This window comes from Phasianus colchicus, chromosome 8, assembly GCF_987193195.1.
Source record: "Phasianus colchicus chromosome 8, bPhaCol1.hap1.1, whole genome shotgun sequence".
Classification (NCBI taxonomy): Eukaryota; Metazoa; Chordata; class Aves; order Galliformes; family Phasianidae; genus Phasianus; species Phasianus colchicus.
This window is the reverse complement of record NC_143443.1, coordinates 9,241,190-9,262,669: the sequence shown is the minus strand read 5'-3', so window position 1 is coordinate 9,262,669 and position 21,480 is coordinate 9,241,190. Positions and strand designations below refer to the sequence as shown.

At 37.6% G+C, this 21,480-nt stretch overlaps 1 protein-coding gene across 1 annotated transcript in view; it reads left to right on the top strand.

The window, feature by feature from the left end:
- The window catches only part of RTKN2 (rhotekin 2), a 30,807-nt gene extending 10,159 nt beyond the window's left edge, over positions 1–20,648 (top strand). The window contains 7 exon segments of the mRNA XM_090144644.1: positions 1,129–1,329; positions 5,739–5,833; positions 7,372–7,478; positions 8,436–8,567; positions 15,546–15,711; positions 17,676–17,783; positions 19,318–20,648. Coding sequence (XP_090000770.1) covers positions 1,129–1,329; positions 5,739–5,833; positions 7,372–7,478; positions 8,436–8,567; positions 15,546–15,711; positions 17,676–17,783; positions 19,318–19,853 — 1,345 coding nt within the window. The 3' untranslated portion in view covers positions 19,854–20,648.
- Positions 20,649–21,480: the final 832 nt, after the last annotated feature.

Sequence of the window (21,480 nt, the reverse complement as noted above, 5' to 3'; positions counted from 1 at the left end):
ATAGTTGAAAAATAGTAGACAGGAAATTATTCACTTATCTTTAAATATAACCTAGAAAAGAATAGAAAGGTGTTCACATATACTTTTCTGTTGCTTTATAAATTTTTAAGAGTCTTGAGAGACACTTTATTATTTCTGTGAGGGTTGTGTTGGTTGTTTTTTTTATGTGTGTGTGTGTGCTGCTTTATTTTTTATATTAGCAATTTAGATTCAGTCTCCTGAGGAAGACTGACTGGAAATCTAGAACTACTGAAAACTTTAAATCAAGATCTTAAAAAGCAAGTGGTTGAGAGAGCATGGATCTGTAAATCAAACTTTCTTTCTTAACACTTGCTCAAGTTTAGAGTAAGGGCAAGAATTTAAATCTGCTTCTTGAAACATACATCTGTTCTTGGAGAATTTACCACTATGATTTTCTGTAAAATAATGCAGAAAAAGCACCAAAATTCCCTTGTGTGCCCACAGATAAAGAAGAAATTCTTTAAAAGCCTTTGGGATAATTTCCTTATGAATATGTAGCAAAGGATTTGTACCAGAAAGATGAGGTTAGGCTTCTAGTTTGATGACTCAGCTCGAGAACGTTGAGAGCTGGTAGAACGGAAAAGAGACAACAGGGAGTGGGCAGAAGAACGCAGCAGCAGATAGATAGATACTATGAATGACAAATTTGTTGCTTGTGAGTGAGGGAGGATTTACTTTTCTACTAATACAAAGGGGGTGGGTGCGAAGTTCAATCTGATTTGGGATCAGATAGGTTTTCAGTCGTGTTATTTCTGCATAACAGTAGAGGGCAGATTGAAGTGTGCTTACATGTCTTGCCTGTGTATTTCCATCACATGAGCGGTGTGGGTTTTTTCTCCAGTTTTTAACCTAAACGTTGAATTTCCTGTTTGCAATTGTTTATGGTTTAATTATAACATCCATCTCATGACTTCAACACTAAATTACCACTGTGTACTCTAGTCTTTAATGCCATTTTAATGTATGTCTTTCCCTGAATCTGATGTAATTCCTTCCCTTGATTAGCAATGCATGTTATTTAATAAGTATATTGTAGCAACAGCATTCCTTGGCTAGGTGCTCAATTCACTAACAAATGCTGTGAAACTTTCTCCCCACCTCCTTCAGTGATGAAGCAGGACCAGATTTCCAGGTGAAGGTTGAAGTGTATAGTTGCTGTACAGAGGAGTCTTTATATGTAGCAAACACCCCTAAGAAACTAGTGAAGAAGCTTAAAATATCCCTCAGCAAAGCTACAGGGAAGAAACTCAAAGCTACGCTGGAAGAGGACGACACTGACTCCATTTTGCTCTCTGACCCAGTCATCCAGTAAGATACACATATGGGTATTCTGGTTTCACTGTACTTTTTAATAGAAATAGCCCAAATACGTTGTCAATATTTGGAAAATTGCCAAGAACATGATTATTTATGTACTTAACCAGGTGGAAAAGAATTTACATTTTTAATAGGAAATGAGAAAGTAGGTGTGAATTCCAGCTATGTAGCTCAGCCTTGGGGCCCAGTTCTGATCTTTAAACACATGAGTAGACTATCTTTCTTCTACACAGCCGGTAAATCCACTGTTATTTGCAACTCAGGAATACTTCAGTTTGATCTCTGGAGAAAATCAAGCTTATGTGATGTGTCTGTGGCCCTCTCCCTACCTCTCCTCTTCCCCTATCCCATTCACTTCATGTATCAATTTTTCACCCAGGCAGTTTTGCTTTTCAGAATGGCAGAGGTTTCTAAAAGGTGCTGTGAAGTAACAAACAGGCGCGTGGGCAGGGGAAGCCTCTCTCACAGCATTTCCCCTAATGAAGTTGATAGGGCTGTTGTGCTGTGTTGTGTACGTGGGGGCTGTTCTCTTTTGTGGCTTTTCAGCAAGTCTCTGGACTGGCTGGGGCATTTTACAATTACTTGCTGCTTAACAGGAGTTTCCTTAATTGACTTCAGCACAGAACATTTTGAAATGACTTATGATTTTCCATTTTCATAGAAATAAATGCTTTTCTCAGTAATTCACCTGTGTTTCCTTTTAAAAATGATCTTAAGTCTTTCATGTATTTTTAATGAAGTGAACTGCCTACTAATATTTCCCAGCTACTTTCATTGTGATTTAAGCAGCCCAAGTACCTAAATTGTAACTACTGCAAAATTGATTTTTTAAATTTTTTTCTTTAAGAAAGTAAATATTACTTAAGTTACTTTAAATATTGCTTTCTTTTCTTTTCTTTTCTTTTTTTTTTTTTCCCTGATGGCTCAGCCGTAGACAATCTATGTATGATTTTTGCCACATTTTGAGAAAGTCTTAAGTCTTGTTTTGTATGTCTGTTTGCCTGGATTATAAAAGGAAACGTTAAATCATAGTTTATCTTTGTTGAGCTAATATTGCTATACACTAATACTAGTGTTTCAATGAAAAATACACATCCAAGATGCTTCGCCACAGAGCAAGGCAGTTTTACTGCTAACATTTGAGTACTTTCCACCTAATGACAGTGTTTTTCAATATGCATCGTGTCAGGTGGATATGCTTCCCTCAAGCTCTGGCTGGCTGATGACATGCTGCCATTAGGTACAGTTGGCTTCAGATATAACCACAGGCTTATTTTTGGCCATGCTCACTTGAATATAGATCATCTGTCTTTTAAGGAAGAAGAATCAGTAGGCACTCCTCACTATTGCCTCCTCGCTTGGATTTTGCTCTAGGTTTCTCAACTGTAATTTTTGTATTTTACTTTCTTCCGTCTTGAAGGTAATTTTTTTTCCCCTACCATAAGTCACCATCTCACTGTGGCTGTTAATTTCTTACCAAAATTGAATTACTAGTGATGTGTTTACTAATGGCTTTGCTAGGTGATTAAAAAAGATTATTGGGAACAAATGTCTTACTACAGGCTGAAAATAAGTTGTCTTTTTTTTTTTTTTTTAATATAGCCTCCCCTTGAGATTTATATTATTAAGACCATGGTAATGTAGCCCTTAGAGGTGAGGAGATTGCATCTTTCAAGTGTTCTCAAAGAATTATACCAGTCCAGTCTGTGAAATTAAACCACAACAATAAAAAGGGAACTTGCTGGATTTTATGAACACTTTTCCTGTGTAGATTTCATTTGTATCGGCTGTTTTCTCTCAGAGCACACGTGGGATGAAGTTGTTCCTTTTCCAGAAATTCTGTGATCTTCCCGTGCCAAATTTCTTAGCTTAGAAGTTAGAAGGCTCCCTGTCAGCCTTGTAACTTCTCATAAAAGCTCAATGACAAACTGTTTTGAATGGCTGCTTTATTTGTTAATATCAGTTATACTGATACTCTGTCTGTTCTTAATTGTCTTTTTTCATTTTTTATGCAGTCTTTTGCCCCCTTTATTTTTTCTGTTGTTATTATTATTATTGCATTTGTCATAGGAGAAGGACATTTGGTGCAGGTATAGTACTGATTTCCAGAATTTGCACTTAGGAGATGTGCACGTTCTGTTAGCTGGCAGCACTGGCCTATGTGGGGACTTGCTGCTGGTGCTTTTCATGTATTTGCCCTCTGCTGAGCTGGACATATGGCTTCTGTATCCTATGTTTGGAAATTCACATTGATATTTTGCTAGAAGTACATATTCTAATCTAGTGGCCTCATTTTTATTGCTGGGTTCTTTTTAGGACCTGATGATTATTTTTGTTTTTACCTTTTATTATGTAAGATGCAACTGGAAGCTACGTGTATTAGGTGTTTTGTCTTGCACAACCTCCACTCTGTGCATCTGTATGACTGAAATAAGATAGGGATTTCTAACTTTAATATTCAGGAACAGGTTCTGGAATCTGAGCTGTATGAATCCAAATAGGAGGGGTGAGACAGTTACATTTCCCCCCAGTGTCTGCATTCCAACATCAGTGCTCCTGCCACTTGATGGGCCACAGGTCGAACTGTGAGCCTTCGCCAGGCTGTATGAGATGCAGTGGGCAGATTGTTCTTTGTTATTCAGAGAAGCTGCCATTTAAGGCAGTCAGCTAATTCTGTCACATGTACGGGCAAAACATACTCAGTAATCCTGATTAGCTTGTTAAATTTAAAATATAGTTGCAGATAACTTTTCTAAATTATATTGAAGTTGGCTAAAAGGGATGACTGTTCTGTTTTAGAAAGAAAGTATTACTGGGAAGCATATTTTAAAAGTGAAGTAGCTGTTTTCTTGGCAAGGTTGTTGTGGTAATTAGTCATGCTTTAGAAAAAATAACTAAATCAGCACAGAAGTTTTATCCGTGAGAAGAAACTGAACTACTCTGTACCATTTAAATAGAGTGGTAATGCTTAACTGAATAGCAAAACATAATCAGCGGGGAATCTTTTGTTAGGGAATGGTCTACAGGGAATATATACAAATGTTGATGAGTTTTTGTTCACATTCCTCTCTAAATGTTTTATAGAGGTGGTTCTTTGCCCAAAGTGCTATATCATATTTACTTTTCTATTTATTGCTTTGAATTCGATGTGTAACAGACCTCCCTGCTAATCTTCTGTCTCCTCTCTCTCATTAGGGTCAGAGCTGGATAGGCATCTGATTTTAAAACCGTGTGCCCTCTGCTATTAGAAAAATTAACACTTGGAAAATATTAGTATTTATTTTCTAGTGATGTCAATTCAGTAGTGTCTTAACAACTTTTATACCACTAAGATATCTTATGCTGTACAGAAGGTTTTTAAAGGATTTTATGCTCAATTCTGTTAGAGAAAGCAATTAGTGATTCTGAGTGGTTTGTTTTCGTGTGAACTTTGTTTAAACTGCCATTAGCCAGGTGGAATTCTTACTGCATTGCTAGACTGTAAATCTGTTACTTTGTCTTAAGAGTATTTGGGGAAAAAGGTTAAACATGTACCAAATTTATACTAGTTTATTCCAAGAGCTGCATTCCACATGCACTGTGCTGAATTGCAAATGTGATTTTTTTCCAGCTTTTTTTCCCCCCTAGGCAAAATCTAAACCAAAGATACAACACTGTGATACCTGTAAGCACAATAAGTGAAAGAGTCCTTTGTGCTGCAAAACTGGCTGTAGGATTTCTACAGACTTCTTTTTCTATATGCAAAGAAACAAACTATTGGTTACTACTCTGTATAAGTGTGTGTGTGTGTGTGTGTAACCAACTTTTATGAAGTCTACTGTCAAAGCAAAAGAACAGTGCAGCCTGGAAAAGCAGTATAAAGATTTTAATTTTGAACCTTGTGCTTTCAGATCAAGTTCATCATCTGTTTTTCTGTGGCCTACAGTATACATTTTTGCACTCATTTTTGAGTTAGGCCTAGGGTCAAAAGCTGCAAAAACTACCAAAATTACTTGGTGTTTGAGTAGAGAGATGCTTTTAGTGTCCTTGGGCTGCAGGAGGCTTGGAAAGCACAGGCCTTATGTCTGGGGTTGCCAGTGGCAGATAGATAGCTGGGGAACTGAGCTGATGGGGCTCTGTGGCGCTGGCCTGCAAGTCATGGGGTGGGAGGGAACCGGAGGTGCTGCACAGGGTGGAGGCAGGAGGTGAGGATGTGGGAATCAGCTGAGCATGCTGGGGAGCAGTTCTGTGGGAAGGGGCTGGGGGTGGCAGCCTGTGGCCACAGACAGCTGCTGCCTTTCATCCTGGCATGTCCCTGTAAGCAGATGTGTTATCTCGGGCATCCATAGGCTCCCTCTAATTACTGTCTATGCACTGCAAAGCAGAAATGACTTAAAATGTGCCTTTTCTTTCACATTTAGTGGAGCAAAGTACAGTTTGCTAGCATATACCACTTTGGGGCTGGAGAGTGCCAAGGACAGTTTCAGGACCCACAACCTTACCATTACAGGAAATGGTAAGTACATATGGTACCAATTTAAGGAAATAAAAACCCAGTAACATTTTGCATTTCTCTTGTAAACTAAAGAGTTTAAAGAGATTATTTTTCTTGATACTTAATATAGAACAACTTAAACAAAATATTTAACTGTTCTAAAACAAGCATCTATACACAGCTGAATAAACTATAAGTTGAGTACAATTTCAAGTCCAGAGGAAAATTTAATTCATTTGGGAGTTTCTTCTGTTATTTGCATCTTGATCTTAAGTGAGTTGTACCCATATATACAAATTATTTCCCCCTTTCTCACAACTAAGGGAGGGTATTGGAGCAAAGAACAGCTTTTGCCTCTGTAGTCAGAACAAAAGTGTATTAAAAAAAAAAAAAAAAAGCAACTTAATTTGAGCTAGACACAGGACAAAAACGTGTGCTTGTGATTTGCCTTGATCGCTGTATTTCAGCTCTGGGAGAGCACAGGTTGCTGGTAGTAGTTGACCAGATGCTAACTTGGTGATTATGCTGCAACTGAAGGTGATATTTCAAGAAACACAAGTACAGTTCTTTGTACTTCATCCGTGTTTTCCAAAACTATCGTCCTTCCTGCAATCCACCCTTCAATCCACCCTGTTAAATTAAGACGTGCGAGTTTGTATTTCACTCACTTCTGGTAACTTCATTTTTTTACATGGGTAAACTTGACCTGAAAAGAAAATTTAATTATTTACGCTTCATTATTCTGAATAAGTACAGATTTGAAGATTTATGGGGCATTTGTTTCTCAACAGGTTAGAATAATTCTGTGTATCTTTGATACTATTTTCTACTTCAAATTTTTGTTTTCTTTCATTAATTTGCATAACTCACTCTGGTGAGGAATGACATACCTGGATATTTTATTTCATTACAAGCATTTCTAAACCATGACTAAAGACAGAGTAATGTCAATGGTATGTTGTATTACCTGCTTCTAATTATAGAAGAGCGTGTTTTTTACATGGCAAAGCTGAGCAGTTTTTTGCTAATTCCTTGGAATCATGAATGCTTTTCTAGTGTGCAAGAGAAGACAGCTATAAATCCTAAGTCTTAAAAACCAATCTGAAGCAAAATGCTTACATATAAGAAGTCATGGCCATGATGGGAAGGGCTTAGGGATCCTACTTAGATAAGGTAGCCAAAGTGATTATCTTCCAAAGTGGTTTTATCTGTGAAGCGAGATTTAGAGGTTGGTTTTTTTTTTTTTTTTTTTTTTGTAAGAATAACTTGTTCTTGCAGAACAATTTGTTTTTATTTTAATTCTTTTAGAACTTCTGATGATTTTTAATAAAAAACTTACTGAAAACTAAGAATCAGTTTTACTTTAATCCTACAGGACAAGATCTCTTTCCTTACATATAAAGAATGCTTATTCATATTCATGATCTGAAAGTAAAGATCAGTATTAAAAGCTAAACTGTATTTAAAACTCTGCCCTTTTTTTTTTTTTTTTAACCTCTCTTTCTTTCTTTCTTCCTTTCTTTTTTCTTTTTTTTTTCCTGTCTGGTCTTTTCCCCCAGAGGAATCTTCTTTTTGGCTCCCCCTGTATGGAAACATGTGCTGCCGTTTAGTTGCTCAGCCTTCCTGCATGGCTAGGGATATGATGACAGGATTTCTGAATCAACAGGTAAAAAAAAGTCTTGCTTGTGTTTAGATGCTCTTCTGGTAGCAGACACCAACAGTCCACTGTTAAAACATTTCTGTTTTTCCCAGAGTGGTTTCTTCTTACCTGTTCTGCCTAGAGCGAGGGAGGACATCTCATAGTTACTGTTTACAAACAGTATCTTCAGTAGCTAAGAATCAATAAATATATGTTTTCTTGGCGTGCTTATCAATAAAACTATGTGGGCTGCTAGATATAGATTGTGTTGTTTCAGAATCTGTTTAGCCTGGTACTTAATAGCAGCAATCCTAACGGTCTCTTGGCTCTTACCCTCATACATACCACTCACTGTCTTAGCATGGTGAACTGAGTGGGGAGCAGCAGTTAAACTCATTCCTCCAAAAGCAATTACTGTGAACTCAGTTTGCTTCTCTATTTCGATTCATTGCACAACTAAGCAAACAAGAAGGTGTGAGCAGAGGGCTGAAGGGCCACCAGGCAGGAGTGCTACATTGTACGCTTTGTTCTCATCATGAAATTAAAATGTGTTTATGAATGCTGTTCAGAAAATTATTTTGAGAACATGGAGATTCTGGACAAATATCTTTGAATGTACCACATGCTTCCAATGTTAAATACTCTTTTTATTTTTTCTGTTGTTTAATTAATGTAGCTAATAAAGGTGGGTTTTGTCCTTATTGTAGACACTTGTTCTACACTTTGTTCTGCGTGAAAAGGCAGATTCTGTATTGCGTCATAAGACAATGAATCTGGGAAAACTGTAAAATGTCAAAAGACATTTAAAAGTATTGTTAACATTTCAAAAAACACTGATTCTGAAGTGTTCTGCAACAGAAGGTCTTTCTTTATTGATTCAGTGTGGAGAAGTTCTGATCACGTGGGCTGATTGGTGTATACCTCACAATGCGCTCTTAATATGTAGTTTGTGTCTGGCAATTTCTGACTACTTCTTCCCTTTAGCAAATGATAGGAAATCTAACCAGCTGGAGGAGACTGTATTGCGTACTGAGAGGTGGAAAGCTCTCTTGTTATTACTCACCAGAAGAAATTGAGGCTAAAGTGGAGCCAGTATTGACAGTTTCCATCAATAAGGTAAAAATGATCATATGTGTAGGTTTTTCTGCTTGCTTGTGTTTTGGCGTTTGTTTTTGTTCTTAATTATTATTCCGAGGGAGGTGATTTTTGTTTTAAGACATATACATTTGGGCTCTAAGCTGCTAGTATGCAAAAAGCTCTGTAGGTAGTGTGTCACTGGGAAATGCTGCAGCAAAATTTCCAGTCACTGAAATTTTTTTGCAAGGGTGTTACATTTCTTAGCAGCAGATGTAAGTTCCTTCTGTTGCACTAAACTGGTTAACATATAGGTAAAAAGGATGTTGTTTTCTTTAGGAAAAACGTGACTTCTTATATGACTGTTCTATTCCCTGCAGTGCTTTAGCAACGTTCCAGGAGGCTTTTGTCCTCAGCAAGGTGAAATTTTAACAAAAGCTTTTTGTTATTTTATTCTGCCACAGTCTTAATTAGAGGGAGAATTGGAAAATTGCTCAAAATATTTTAGTGTCTTAAAATAAGCGGCTTTTCTTAATACTGGTTTTGTACAGGGCACAGTAACTTTGGAAGTTCTGTTCTCTCTGATGGTATTACTTTTGTTTTTCATAGTCTGATAGGCAAAGTCTGGATTTAAAACTTAACATTAAAATTCTTCTATTTGACTAAAAATGCATTAAGTATTTAATTTTAAACAACTATTTATGTGTTCAATTTCTGAATGTTATTGGAAGGACCTTCTAGAATGGAGAGCATTAGAGTGAACAGATGCTTTTAAAATCTGTTTTTGCACACTCATCAAGAGTTAGAATCACATAAGGATGAGCAGAGGAATTTAATGTTGTTTGCAATTGGCCTAGCTGGGTTCATCTTTCATACACAGACAGAAACATTTGGAAACTGTGTTAAGCATGGGTTGATCTGGATTCTGGTGTTGTACTTCTGTGCACTTGATGCCAGTACTAGCTTGAAAAGAAGCATTCCCCCCACCCAGTCGCTTGCTCTGGCTGCTGTGCTGCTTCATGCTGGGCAAGCAGTAGGGCAGGGCAGCTGACTGATGAGCTGGATTAGGAAACTGAAGTGAGTTAAAATTAGGAGGATGGCTGGCTTCAACCATGCTTTTCCTTAATGCAGTCTTTCATCTAGATCCCTACATGACCACACGAGTGCTCATGTGGTACAAGGAAGGAGGTAGGGTGAGACCGGTGATGTATAGGGCCATAAAGTAACAAAGAACTGCTTCTGACAACAGCAGTGTCAGCTCTTGCTGGCTTTAAAGTTTCTGAAAAATATGACTGCATTTCCACCTTGAGTAATTCTTGTATATTAACAAAACATTTAAGCTAGAGATAACAACGTAACCTGCTTTCGTGCGCTAACATTTCATGTGCTAAGATTTAAATTGATTCCTTAATTAAAAACACACTTCTCCTAGTGTCTTGTATTCTAACAACGCCATTTTTTTCTTCCAATTTACTTATTTACTTGTAAAAAAATGTTTTGACATGATACATACTTGAACAGTTTTACTTGCACACCTCTTCAGTCACTTGTATCAGTAGAACTTCACTGAGACTGTATTTTCCAGTTGTTCACAATATCTGTAAGGAAATGGTAAGGTTTAGTGAAACACAGAGTGACTACATCCATATTTTAAAATGTGAAAGAAGTATTTTTGAAAATTGCCTGTCAGAATCTGTCTATTCTTTCCTTAGGGGTTGTTGTTTTGGTCTGTAACCTTACTTTGCTTTTCCTTTTCAAATAACCATATTCTCCTAAGGGGTTTTGCTTCTCCAAGTTACCGGCACACTTAGACTCTAAAATCCAGCTTTTAATGGGAGTCTGTCTGTATGTTGGCAGTTTATCTTTACAGGTAATGTACACAGTGTACATAAATTGTGTGTATTACACCATTTTGCCAAAGTATCAAGCTGGAAAATAGGACCATGAATCCTTCTTCAAAATTAAAGCCAGAAAGAAAACAAAGCAGTTTAAAACATATTTGGATATTGGAAAACAATATAATGGCTGTGAATTTTTTGATTCTTTTATTGTGAAACTCGTGACATAAATGAAAATAAGCTAATCGTATGGGCTTATCTGCTACGTGTTGTTACTGAAACAGCAATTTCAAAATCGAAGATGAGACTGAAAATTAACTTTAGATGTTCTAACTAAAATCTCTTCTGGTTGCATCTGGTATTGTTACTTGTAGTGTGAAGCTGATCCTCTCCATGTAATTGAAAGATACTTTCTGGAAAGTAATGAAGTCATATGGATTTATGAGGAACTCTGGAAAATAATCATACTGATAGTCTTATTTCCCTTTCCTTTGAATTGAGGCTTGAAGAAGCCATTAAGACCACCAGAGTCATTACTTTAACTTCAAATGACTTCACTGCTACCACTGTTGAGCAATAATAGTTCTGCAGTTCCTATTATGCAAGTGTTACTATTATTGTTCCAGCTAAGTGTGATTATAACATATTATATTGCACAACTAAGTAGAGAAATTATATTTTCTCTAGCAAAGAAAATTAGCTGGAATCCAACTTGAACAAGGAATATTCCTAGTGGACCAATTCCTAATTTTTTTGTTTGTTTCTTTGTTTGCTTTGCTTTGAAGTGAATGATAAAGGCTTTGCCTGCACCTGATAGTTTAGCAAACTGGTGTATGTGCCAGCACTTCACACTTATTGCTCAGTATCCTGAATACATACCCTATTATATCCTCTTCATAAATTACATAACTTTCTTGGTGCATTTTATGCGGGAAGCTTCAGGAATTGTGGGACATGGCTTCTGGTTAGCACAGAACATAGTTAATGTGATTTCCTTCCTGGCGTATTTTGCCAGCACGATCCTTGGTCTGGTGCCATGTGGTCCAGCAGGCCCAAGGCTATCTCTGTGCTTGTAGTAGCTGTGGTGGTGAGCAGGATGAGGAACAAATGTTTGCAGCCTTCGGTTGCTAAGTTCTTGTTGGAACATGTGTTTTGGTCTAGGTCAGGTAGAGAAATTCACTGGAAAATGTAGCGATGGCTCCGGCAGCATAACTTCATAGGGGATCTTGCAGTATTTTTGGGAAACTAGGAAGTTCATCTTGGGACTGAAACAGAAGGGTATCAAGTTCTTGGCAATGTGAACATTTAGGGAGCGTGCAATGCAAGCAATATTCATTACCTCTTTCAAGCAACTCCAGCACTGATGAAGCAAGAGCAGACCTAAAATCAGTGTTCTGTGTAGTGTACTTATGTCCCACTGGCTGGTTTAGATAAGGCTTCACAGGTGAAAATATATAGGGAAATAAAAAATGAGTTAAATGCCTCGAGGTATCTGGCATCTTCTGTCGTGCTGCTCAACTTGCTTCTGCAATTGCTTGAAAAAGATGGTGGGTATAGGTAGGGAAAGCAGATACAGTGCCTAGATAGAACATGGTGGACCCTGTAACACACATGCTCAAATCGAGTCACTGGGAAGCTATGCTTTATAGCTCCCTGTTGCTCCTCAGAGTGCTGGTTGGTCATACAATTCCATCTCCTCCTTATCCTGCCTTTAAGTTGCTGCACTGAATTGAAGACAGCCATGATGACCCAGTGATCCTAACATTACTCTTCCATATTATACTTACCATCCTGCAAGCACATGAGTTTTATGGTGACACAAGCTCACAAAACAATGGAGATGAAAGAAGGAAATGCAGCTAATGTGGCAGATTCAGACTTGCACTAATATTTTAGAAAGCCATAGTTTTACATTTATCAAACTTCCCCACTTGCCTTAAAAGAAACAACAAATTACAGCAGAAGCCAACGATTGTATTTTGTTTCCAATGTTGTTTTTATTTCTTGCTTTGTTTCTTGGTAGTAAAATCACAAAGGAAGACTGTTATATACAATTTGGCTTGTTTCATCTTAGAACAGATACACAGAACTGGATTTTTGACTTTTCAATATTTTTCTCAAGAACTGCAATTTGTATTGATGTTTTAAAATGATCTTTATAAACTCTGCTCCTCAGTGCTTCAGAACTGGCTCAGCAGTAAGGGGCTGCCTCAGCAATAAAATGTTTCTCTCTTTTTTTGTTTGTTTTTGTTTAACTCTGCTTAGCAGATGAGCTTTCCAGATAAGCTGTATCAGGCAAAAAGAATTTTTGATTTGAAGGAGAAAGATATAAATGGAGACTCATATTTACCTTACGCTAAAAGAAAAAGTCACTTTCCCCATTTTCAAAGAAAATTAATCTTTTGCACATAGTAAGGATGTACAACTGGCCTCAGCCTCTCCAAAGGAGTCCTCTGAGTTTCCTCAGGGTTCAGCTTGGTTTTTCTTACTCCAATTGGCTGGTTGTTCTGGGCTTTACAGGAGGGATAATGGAATTGGTTCCACTGTCTGTGAGATTGGGGAATGTAGAGCAGTGCTATGTATAACATGGTACTTTAAGGCAGTTTACTTTTTATTTGTTATTTTTAAGAAGTGGGTTTATGGTGTAATTTACCCAAGCTTGGTATATTCATCAGCCCATTATTGTAATGGCATCTTGTATCACTCTTTAAATATTCAAACATCAGGTATAGATTGTTGCTTGAGGATTTATCTCCTTTGAATAATAACGTAGTTATGAGATAAAACCTGGAGCAAACATCATTAAATAAACTTGTGTGTATGGTATGCTTGAAGTTCTTACCTGTCAAATGTTAATCTATTTGATTTAATTTTTTGCTGGTATCTATGGTTACCTGAGTTAATGGGATATAGAGCACTTATGGATGAATTACTTCATCTCCTATTTTTAGACAGAAGAATTTAAATGAGCATATCCATCAGATATGCTACAAGCAGCTGTTAGGATTTCGAACAGTTACTGAAGTAATGCATTGAAAATCTGGGGAATATTCTTGAGAATAACTTTTGTTTTCTAACGATTGGAACTAGGCCTATCCCCATCGGTTCTCATGTATAAACTTAATTTCTGTTGGTTTCTATTTGACATCTGCAGTGCAAGTCTGACATCTGGTTGAACGCTTTAATAAGGAAGGTGGCTGATCTGTCCCCACTGTATTTTAAGGTGTGCCATGAAACTACTCGGAGATGAGATTTGCTGCCCCCCCAGCTGCTGAACACAGTGCTGGCTTTAGCTGTCAGCTTCCTTCCAAATGCACAGTGCTCCCCATGCCAGGGGACACCCTTGCATGGCACAAGGCCTCTGCATGTTCTCAGTGCATGTTAGGCAGCTCCCTTTCCTGCCAGGCTCCAGCACTGGCCAGTAAGGTGCTGCCCAGTTCCTTGGTGCTGGAACTCATCACCCCATCAACATTTGGGTGACGCTGCTCTCCTGGATGTGCTAGTGTTGTAACAGGTCTTCACTTGCTTGGCCAGGTGGAAGTGTATAGGCAGAGATATTTGCAGGTGTTCTGCTTCTATTTTTGTAAACAAAGCAGTGTTAATTACTCTCATTTGTTCACCATGTTGCAAACAGCAGTGTTGACTAATTATTTCCTGGAAGAAACTTCTGTTGTGTTTTGTGAGGCTTCTAAAATTTTTCAGTGTCTTACACATGAAACCTATTTTTTTTTTCACTCAATGGCAAGTGCTACTTTTTATGGTAGTAAAGGCATAACAAAGAAACTAGATGCAGTTTTAGTTTCATAGTATGTAGTCTGGGTGATAAAATCAGTTGAACTATGTCCTGGAACAGAGGGGACAACCTTGGCTGTAACAGCACTGCTGCATATTTCTGATATTAGTTGAATGTTTGAAGTAACGATTCATTAGTTCTGAATGATTTATGCTATATTTGTCATTGTTTTTAATTATTTATATTACCCTAAATAAGACAAAACTAAATTCTGAAATGACAAATAGGACTTGTTTGATATTACAGCAAAACTTTTTTTCATGTTGGAAATAGTTTTAAGTTGAGGGAGGGAAGATCTAGGTTGGATGTCAGGGGGAAATTCTTTACAGAGAGAGTGGGGAGGTGCTGAAACAGGCTGCCCAGAGAGGTTGTGGATGCCCCGTCCATCCCTGGAGGTGCTCAAGGCCAGGTTGGATGGGGTCCTGGGCAGCCTGGTCTAGCATTAAATGGGGAGGTTGGTGACCCTGCATGTGGCAGGGGGGTTGGGATTCCTGATCCTTGAGGTCCCTTCCAATCCTGGCCATTCTGTGATTCTATGAAACTTGTTCAGTGAAACTATATGAATAGCTTACAATGATAGAGGCCTTTTCCAACCTTAATGATACTAAGATCATCGACTCCAACCATGAGCCATCTCCACCACGTCCCCAAGTGCCACCTCCACAAGTTTCTTGAACACACATAGGGCTGGTGAGTCCACCGCCTCTCTGGGCAGCCTGTGCCAATACTGCACCACTCTTTCTGAGAAGATATTTTTCCTCATATCCAACATGAACCTCCCCTGCTGCAACTTACGGCCATCCTGAGCTTTCTTAGCACTCTTGATAGCTTCTACAAATGCTCCTTTAGATGGAGACATGATGAATATTTGAATAAATTTCCTGTTGCAGTTGCCTTTGCCCTGAATGTCCTGAGTCACTGAAATTCAAGCAAAATACATACATTTACTAAGAATAAAAAAATTGAAAGATGTGTAGTATGAGACCTAACTGTGAAAAAGTGATTGTCCAGATGAAGATTTTGGAGAAGAGGTATTTGCTGTTATTCTAGGTTTTTCACTCAACAACTGTGAAGAGTGATGCATGAGAACAGCTGGTGAAAGCACTGGGAGGGGAAACACAGAATGTACATTCTATATAACTCAGAATTGCAATAATTCTGCTCCATTTTTTTTTTTTTTCATATATTGTATCATTTAGATTGTTATATGAGAAAATACTTTTATAAGCAGTTCCTGACATTACTCCTTTTTTTCTTTTCTTTTTAACTGGAGATTAATCTGAATTAGGTAAAAAAGCCAAATTATACTCCCATTATGCTGTCACTGGCCACAGTCTTATAAGCGTTGAGCTGAAGCAATAACTCATTACCACAGTTTGTCATTTTTAGGAAACCAGAATTCGAGCTGTGGATAAAGACTCCAAAAGAAGAACCAATAGCTTTTCTGTTATCAACCCTGTGCCTGGAGAGGCTGTGACTCAACTTTTTGCTACTGACAGTAGGGAAGAGCTTCAGAAGTGGATGGAGGCTTTCTGGCAGCACTTCTATGATCTGAGTAAGTAAGCAAGCACTGCTAGCATCGTGCCCTTCGTGAAGGATGTTATGTAGCATCAAAGGAATCTTTGAACAATTTGAATCACACTTGCCTCATAATCCTTTGTTTGCAATGGGAAGAAAAATGTTCTTTGGAATAATATTAGGTGGTGGTCATAGCTATTGGAAGACAAATATATAACTAAACCAATGTCCGCACGTTCAGTCTGGCTTTTTGCAGGAAACAAGAAATAGAATGTGTCCACAAATCCAAAGTAATTTGGCCTCTTTTAGCAGCATTCTAGATGATTTTTAAAGGACTAATAAACTTTCACTATTTCTTCCTCCACTGTAGCTGAGTGGGGCTGCTTCTGCCTGCACATCCTTATCAGGTTTGCTGGTTTTGTGAGATTCCTTTGGGTCTGGAAGCCTTAGCAGGAAGTAGTGAGGATGCAAGATCCATCTGGGGCCTTGGCAAGGATTCAGATTTAGCCAGTCATGTATATTCCTTACCCAGCAGTATTATGTATCAATTAAGTTGCAGTTTGCTATGTTAGGGATTGATTTTGCTGGTAATTCTCAGGTTTTGGTATGGTACCCCTTGCCACAAGGGGAATGTGCCTAGCCACAGTCTGATCCATTCATGCAAATGCACAGTGCCTATTGGAAGCTGGTGACAGCTGTAACATGATGCAAGTGAGGTAAACTGATACCCTGAATTTTTTATTTTTCATGCTAAAATGTTTGAAGATCTTCAGTGGGTTTTTTTGTTGTTGTTGTTTGGTTTGTTTTTTGTTGTTGTTGTTTTTTTTTTTTTCTTTTTCCAGTCAGCTGTCGTACTGACTTTGGTAACCTCTGTAGCAAAGCTGTTCTTACAAGAAATGAGTTTCTTCACATATAAGACAGCAAAATGGTTTTCAGGTAGCATACCATGGTTCTTGTTTAACACCATGTATTAACTATAGGAACTATATAGATTAATGCGTCTTCATCTTTTTCTTCTGCTTTAGTAGTTTGACTCTTGGTTTATCAAGAGCAGAGAACAGCTGACAGTTATTATGCTGTCACTGACAAAATACAGTTGGATCCTGATAGTCATTTTCACCAGGGCAGAAAACAGAACCAGCTCAATTGATGAAATACTAGTGTTTAATCAGAGGCCACACCGAACAAATCAGTGAACTGAGGTTTTCTTATGTGGGTGTCGTAGTTCGTAGTTCTACTCCTTTTTCTCTGAACTACAAGAAGAGGTTTTATCAATTAGAGAAAATACCAAGCAAAAACTAGGGCATCTTCTTTAAATTAGCTGTGGAGTGGGGTAAAAGAACTACTACTTATTCATTATAGATAGAATACCCATGGATTTTTTTAAAGACATTTTCCTTAGGTTCAGAAAAAATGGGTCACTTAGCATTTAAATGCCTTTTTTTTTTTTCTTCAGTGGTTCTAAAAAATCTCTTAAAATTAATGTGCTTGGAAAACTTGGAATGATTGGTATGAACAAAGTAATTTTACTGTGCCTTGTTTTCCTTAAGGTCAAAATCTATTAATAGTAAAAGAGGTTTCCTTGTCTACTAGCAGATAAAAGGCAAGCTACCCTCTGTGAAAGACAAAGCTGTTCCTTTACTGTAGCGGCTGTGTAACACCCTGCTTGCAGTATGTTGATAAGTTACGATTTTTTTTTCTGATGAATTTATACTGGGCTTGGGGGTTTGAAGGCAAATTATGATATTTAATCATTATGGTATAACAGTACTGTTGGGATGCTTCAATTAAAGGTGGTAGCTCATAACTTCTGTGCTAAAAGTCATAATTAATTAAAAGTTGAAAATACTGAAAATGCATCCTGAGTATTCCTGCTAACTAAAAGTAGATGCTTACTGTTTGGTATTGCTTTGGAGACAGGTTGTGTTAGGAAACTAATGACTTCAGTTTTTTCAAGCTGAAGTGCTTAAGTTCCAATCACTGTTCTCTCTTCTCTCTCAGGCCAGTGGAAACATTGTTGTGAAGAACTTATGAAAATTGAGATTATGTCACCACGGAAACCACCTTTGTTCTTGACTAAAGAAGCGACCTCTGTCTACCATGATATGAGTAAGTGGGATTTGTCTTTTCAAGTTGCAGGGTAACAGAAACAACATTGTCTGCATTCAGATGGCTTCTGGTGTTGATGTTGAAACACTCAGTTTTTCAAGGGCAATTCAGACAATGAAAGAGCAACATAATTGCATACCAAGGAGTTCATGTTAAATCTGAATTTGTAATTGCACCATTTATTTATTTAACCTTGAACCAAAAAATCTGTGATCTGAACTGTAAATAGGGAGACCTGAGCATGAGAAACAAAGCCACCACTAGAAATAAATGCTCACTGTGGGAATAGTGTAAAGCTCAAGGAGTGTAAATGTAAAAAATCATCTAACCAATTAAAATTATTTAAAAAAATTAAAAATAAAATAAAAATTAATTTGCTCTTCTTAACACTATTTAAAGGCTTAATTCAACTTACCTACTATTTTTTCCTAATAATGTTGAAAAACATGCTCAGAACATACCTAGCTTGTATTTAAGACTTAGTTTTGCAGAGCAAAATAGATTGCAACAGGATTATTTTAATAGTTTCATTACAGAAATAATATTTACAGACTAGAAAAAGTAGGTCACTGTTTTAATGGATCTAATGCAGTAATGGCTGAAGAACACTGTACGACTATAAATGCCTGACTGCTTGTGCTTGAGACTGGAATTGTGAAGATGCTCAAAATACTGTGTGGGTCATCGAGCTCCTGCGCATCAGAGCAGCGAGCAGTCACAACACTACCTCAGCAATGAACACAGAGCAGGAAGGCAGTAAATCAACTATATAGAAGTTCTGTGAAGGTAATGCTGTAGTATAATTCTGCTGATGCTCAAATATATCATTGTGGAGCAGAACACAAACTCTGCTTCATTCTTAATATACCAGTGTTTTTCTGCTTATTGACAGTATTCATAGGTAAAATCCCGTGTTTAAAATTGTTTTTAAAATCCTTAACGTGCGACCTGAAATAGAAAAGATATTGCTTCTGTTCTAAAGGCTAGCATTATTGCGGTCTACCTAGAAAATTCAATATGAGAGATCAGAAATGGGGCAAGACAGTCTTAAAGCACATAAAGAAAAATGGTATATGTAAAGACGTTCAATTTTCTGCAGGCCGGAGGCACAGGAATATTTAGTCATAGATTTTTCCATGCACCTTGTGTAAAATGAAAATTTCAAAGTGCTGTACAGCAAAATATATCTATTATGTAGATTGTGTCTGTGTGTGTGTGTATATATATACGTATGTATGTATGTCTATATATATTTATAATTTTTTTCAGCATTTACTTGGAAAGAAGGATCAATTCCTACCCTGTTCTCCCAACACCAGCTGTCATGAAAACAGTTCTCTCCTGTCTCCCAGCTTTCTCTTATGAAAGCATATGTAATCTTTTCCATTTCTTCCATTAATACGCTTAATAGCAGTCCAGGTTTCATGAGACATGGTTAATACAGTTTTGTATTCTGAACAGTAATAAAATAGAGAGGAGTAAAGTCATGGGTAGCATTTTAATCTGAGTTAATTGCTGTCCCTTAAAATTACAGGCATTGATTCTCCAGTGAAACATGAGGGCTTAGCTGATATCATACAAAGAAAAATTGAAGAGAGTGATGGTGAGTTCCTGCTTTGCCAGCAAAAAGAGCCTGCATCTTCCCTATGGGCTTCACTCTTTGATGGATCTCATGAGATGGTTGTTCAGAAAAATATGCATACTGCAAGTCCTAATGATGGCAGAGGGAAGAAAAGAAGAGCTCCACCTCCACCCTCTGATAAACCAGCATACAATGCAAAAGCACATGGGAACACAGAGGAATGGGACAAAGAGAACTGGGAGAGGCCTGGTGGCACATCTTGTAGTTCTTTAGATTCAGCGTTATCTATGGAAACACAGCAACTGCAGACACCCGCTGCTGCTCCTCGCAGAATCTGTCCTTGTAGGAAAAACAGTTTGGCCGACCATAGGAATCCCATTTCTTTGGTTACTAAGACAGAGTCTGAAACCAAACCAGTACCAACCCCTAGACTGAAACGCGTCACAGAAGTGCTAGACCCTAGATCATGGTTACAGCCACAGACTTAACTACTGGCTTAGAAAAGTCCCTGAAATTTTAAGTAAGTTCTCCAGCCTTATACTGTAACTTTTGAGTGAAACTTGGTATTGGTATATAGTTTATAAGTATTGAGGCTGAAGTCTTGTTGGTTGGTTCGTTTGTTTTCTCGTTTCTCTGTTTTGGTCTTTTATCTAGAACATTACTACTAGCTGCATTATTCGTTTACTTGTTATTGCTAACATCTGAATAATTACACAAATAATGGGGAAGGGTTTATCTCTATCTCAAATAATGATGCTATTTTTGAAACAAAGTTTACTTTTCCCTTGAAAAACTGTCAGTATTCAGGGTATCTCAGTGTCCGTGCCACAGGGATTTTACTGTGGGCTTCTCCCAGTCCCTCTGCTGGTCCCATCTACAGCTCCTTAAACTAATTCAATGTGGAATTTCAGATATTCAACACCAGTGTCCCAGAACTGATTTTCTTGGACTTTGTGCTTGGCTTCACCTGAAATATTCCCGTATCTCCCTCAGTGTTTAAGAACCACTGCTTATAAGATAATGTGCTGTGAACAGTTACTGCAAACTTCTGAATGGCTCTGGATGAGTTTCTGAAGCAGTTCTACCAATTTAACAAGATCTCTGTGGTCCTTTGTGGTGCATGCACTGTCTGAATGGACTGCGTCTGTCTGCACACGAACAAGAATGGAATCCATCAGTATGGTTTACTTTGGACTAATACAAACATGTCAAAGCACTACTGCCAATGAATACCTATTGGGGATTTCTTTTTTTTTTATTTATTTAATTTTTTTTTTTTTTTTTTTTTTTTTTTTGATGAATGAAGCTCTGTATCATCACTCCTCCACGGAACTTCTCAGCTGTTTCTTGTAGATAGCTTTTTGTAAAGGTGACAGCATTACTGGTAAACAAATAGGTTTTTTATATCCCCACTCATTTTTGAAATAAGAGAACGAATTCTTCAGTTGAAAATATTGAACTCTGATGTTCTTATATCACTGTTAACCATTTTTATAAGAAGCGTGGGTTATTATGGTTCCTGTGGCACCTGCAAAAAATCTATTTCATGCAGAAAAGATTCCTTTTTCCTGGATCCACAGCTTAAATATCCAGCTCTTTCCTTGCTTGATGCATTTCTTTCAGAAGCTGGAACTTAGCCAGGAGCAAAGGTCTGCCTGCAGATTTTCCTCTAGAGCCTTAGTATTCAGACTTGCGTTGAGTCACATCAGCAACTGTATACATACACTTCATTAATTTTTTTTTTTTTTAAAGTACAGATGGCTTTGGGAGCTTTACCATTTCTCTGGAAGATATTGTGTGCATGGTTGGTTAGTTTGTTTATCTATTTTTTGTCTTCTGCTAAGCTCTTGGCTATACAGTTGTAAAGGTATCTGCTGCATTTCCTCAGCAGTTCATTGGCTGTTTGGGATGGAATTTGATGGGCAGGTTTCATTTACAAATCCCTTTGTGGGATTAGAACCCTCTGTTTAAAAAATGTCATTGTTCGTTCTTCATTTAATCACATTCCATTTTCCCTTGGAAACAGCCATAATAATTCTTACAACAAATCATGCTGTTACTTAAGTGGATGGTTTGTGAATGGTTTATAAATAGGAACAGAAAAACTGAAGAATA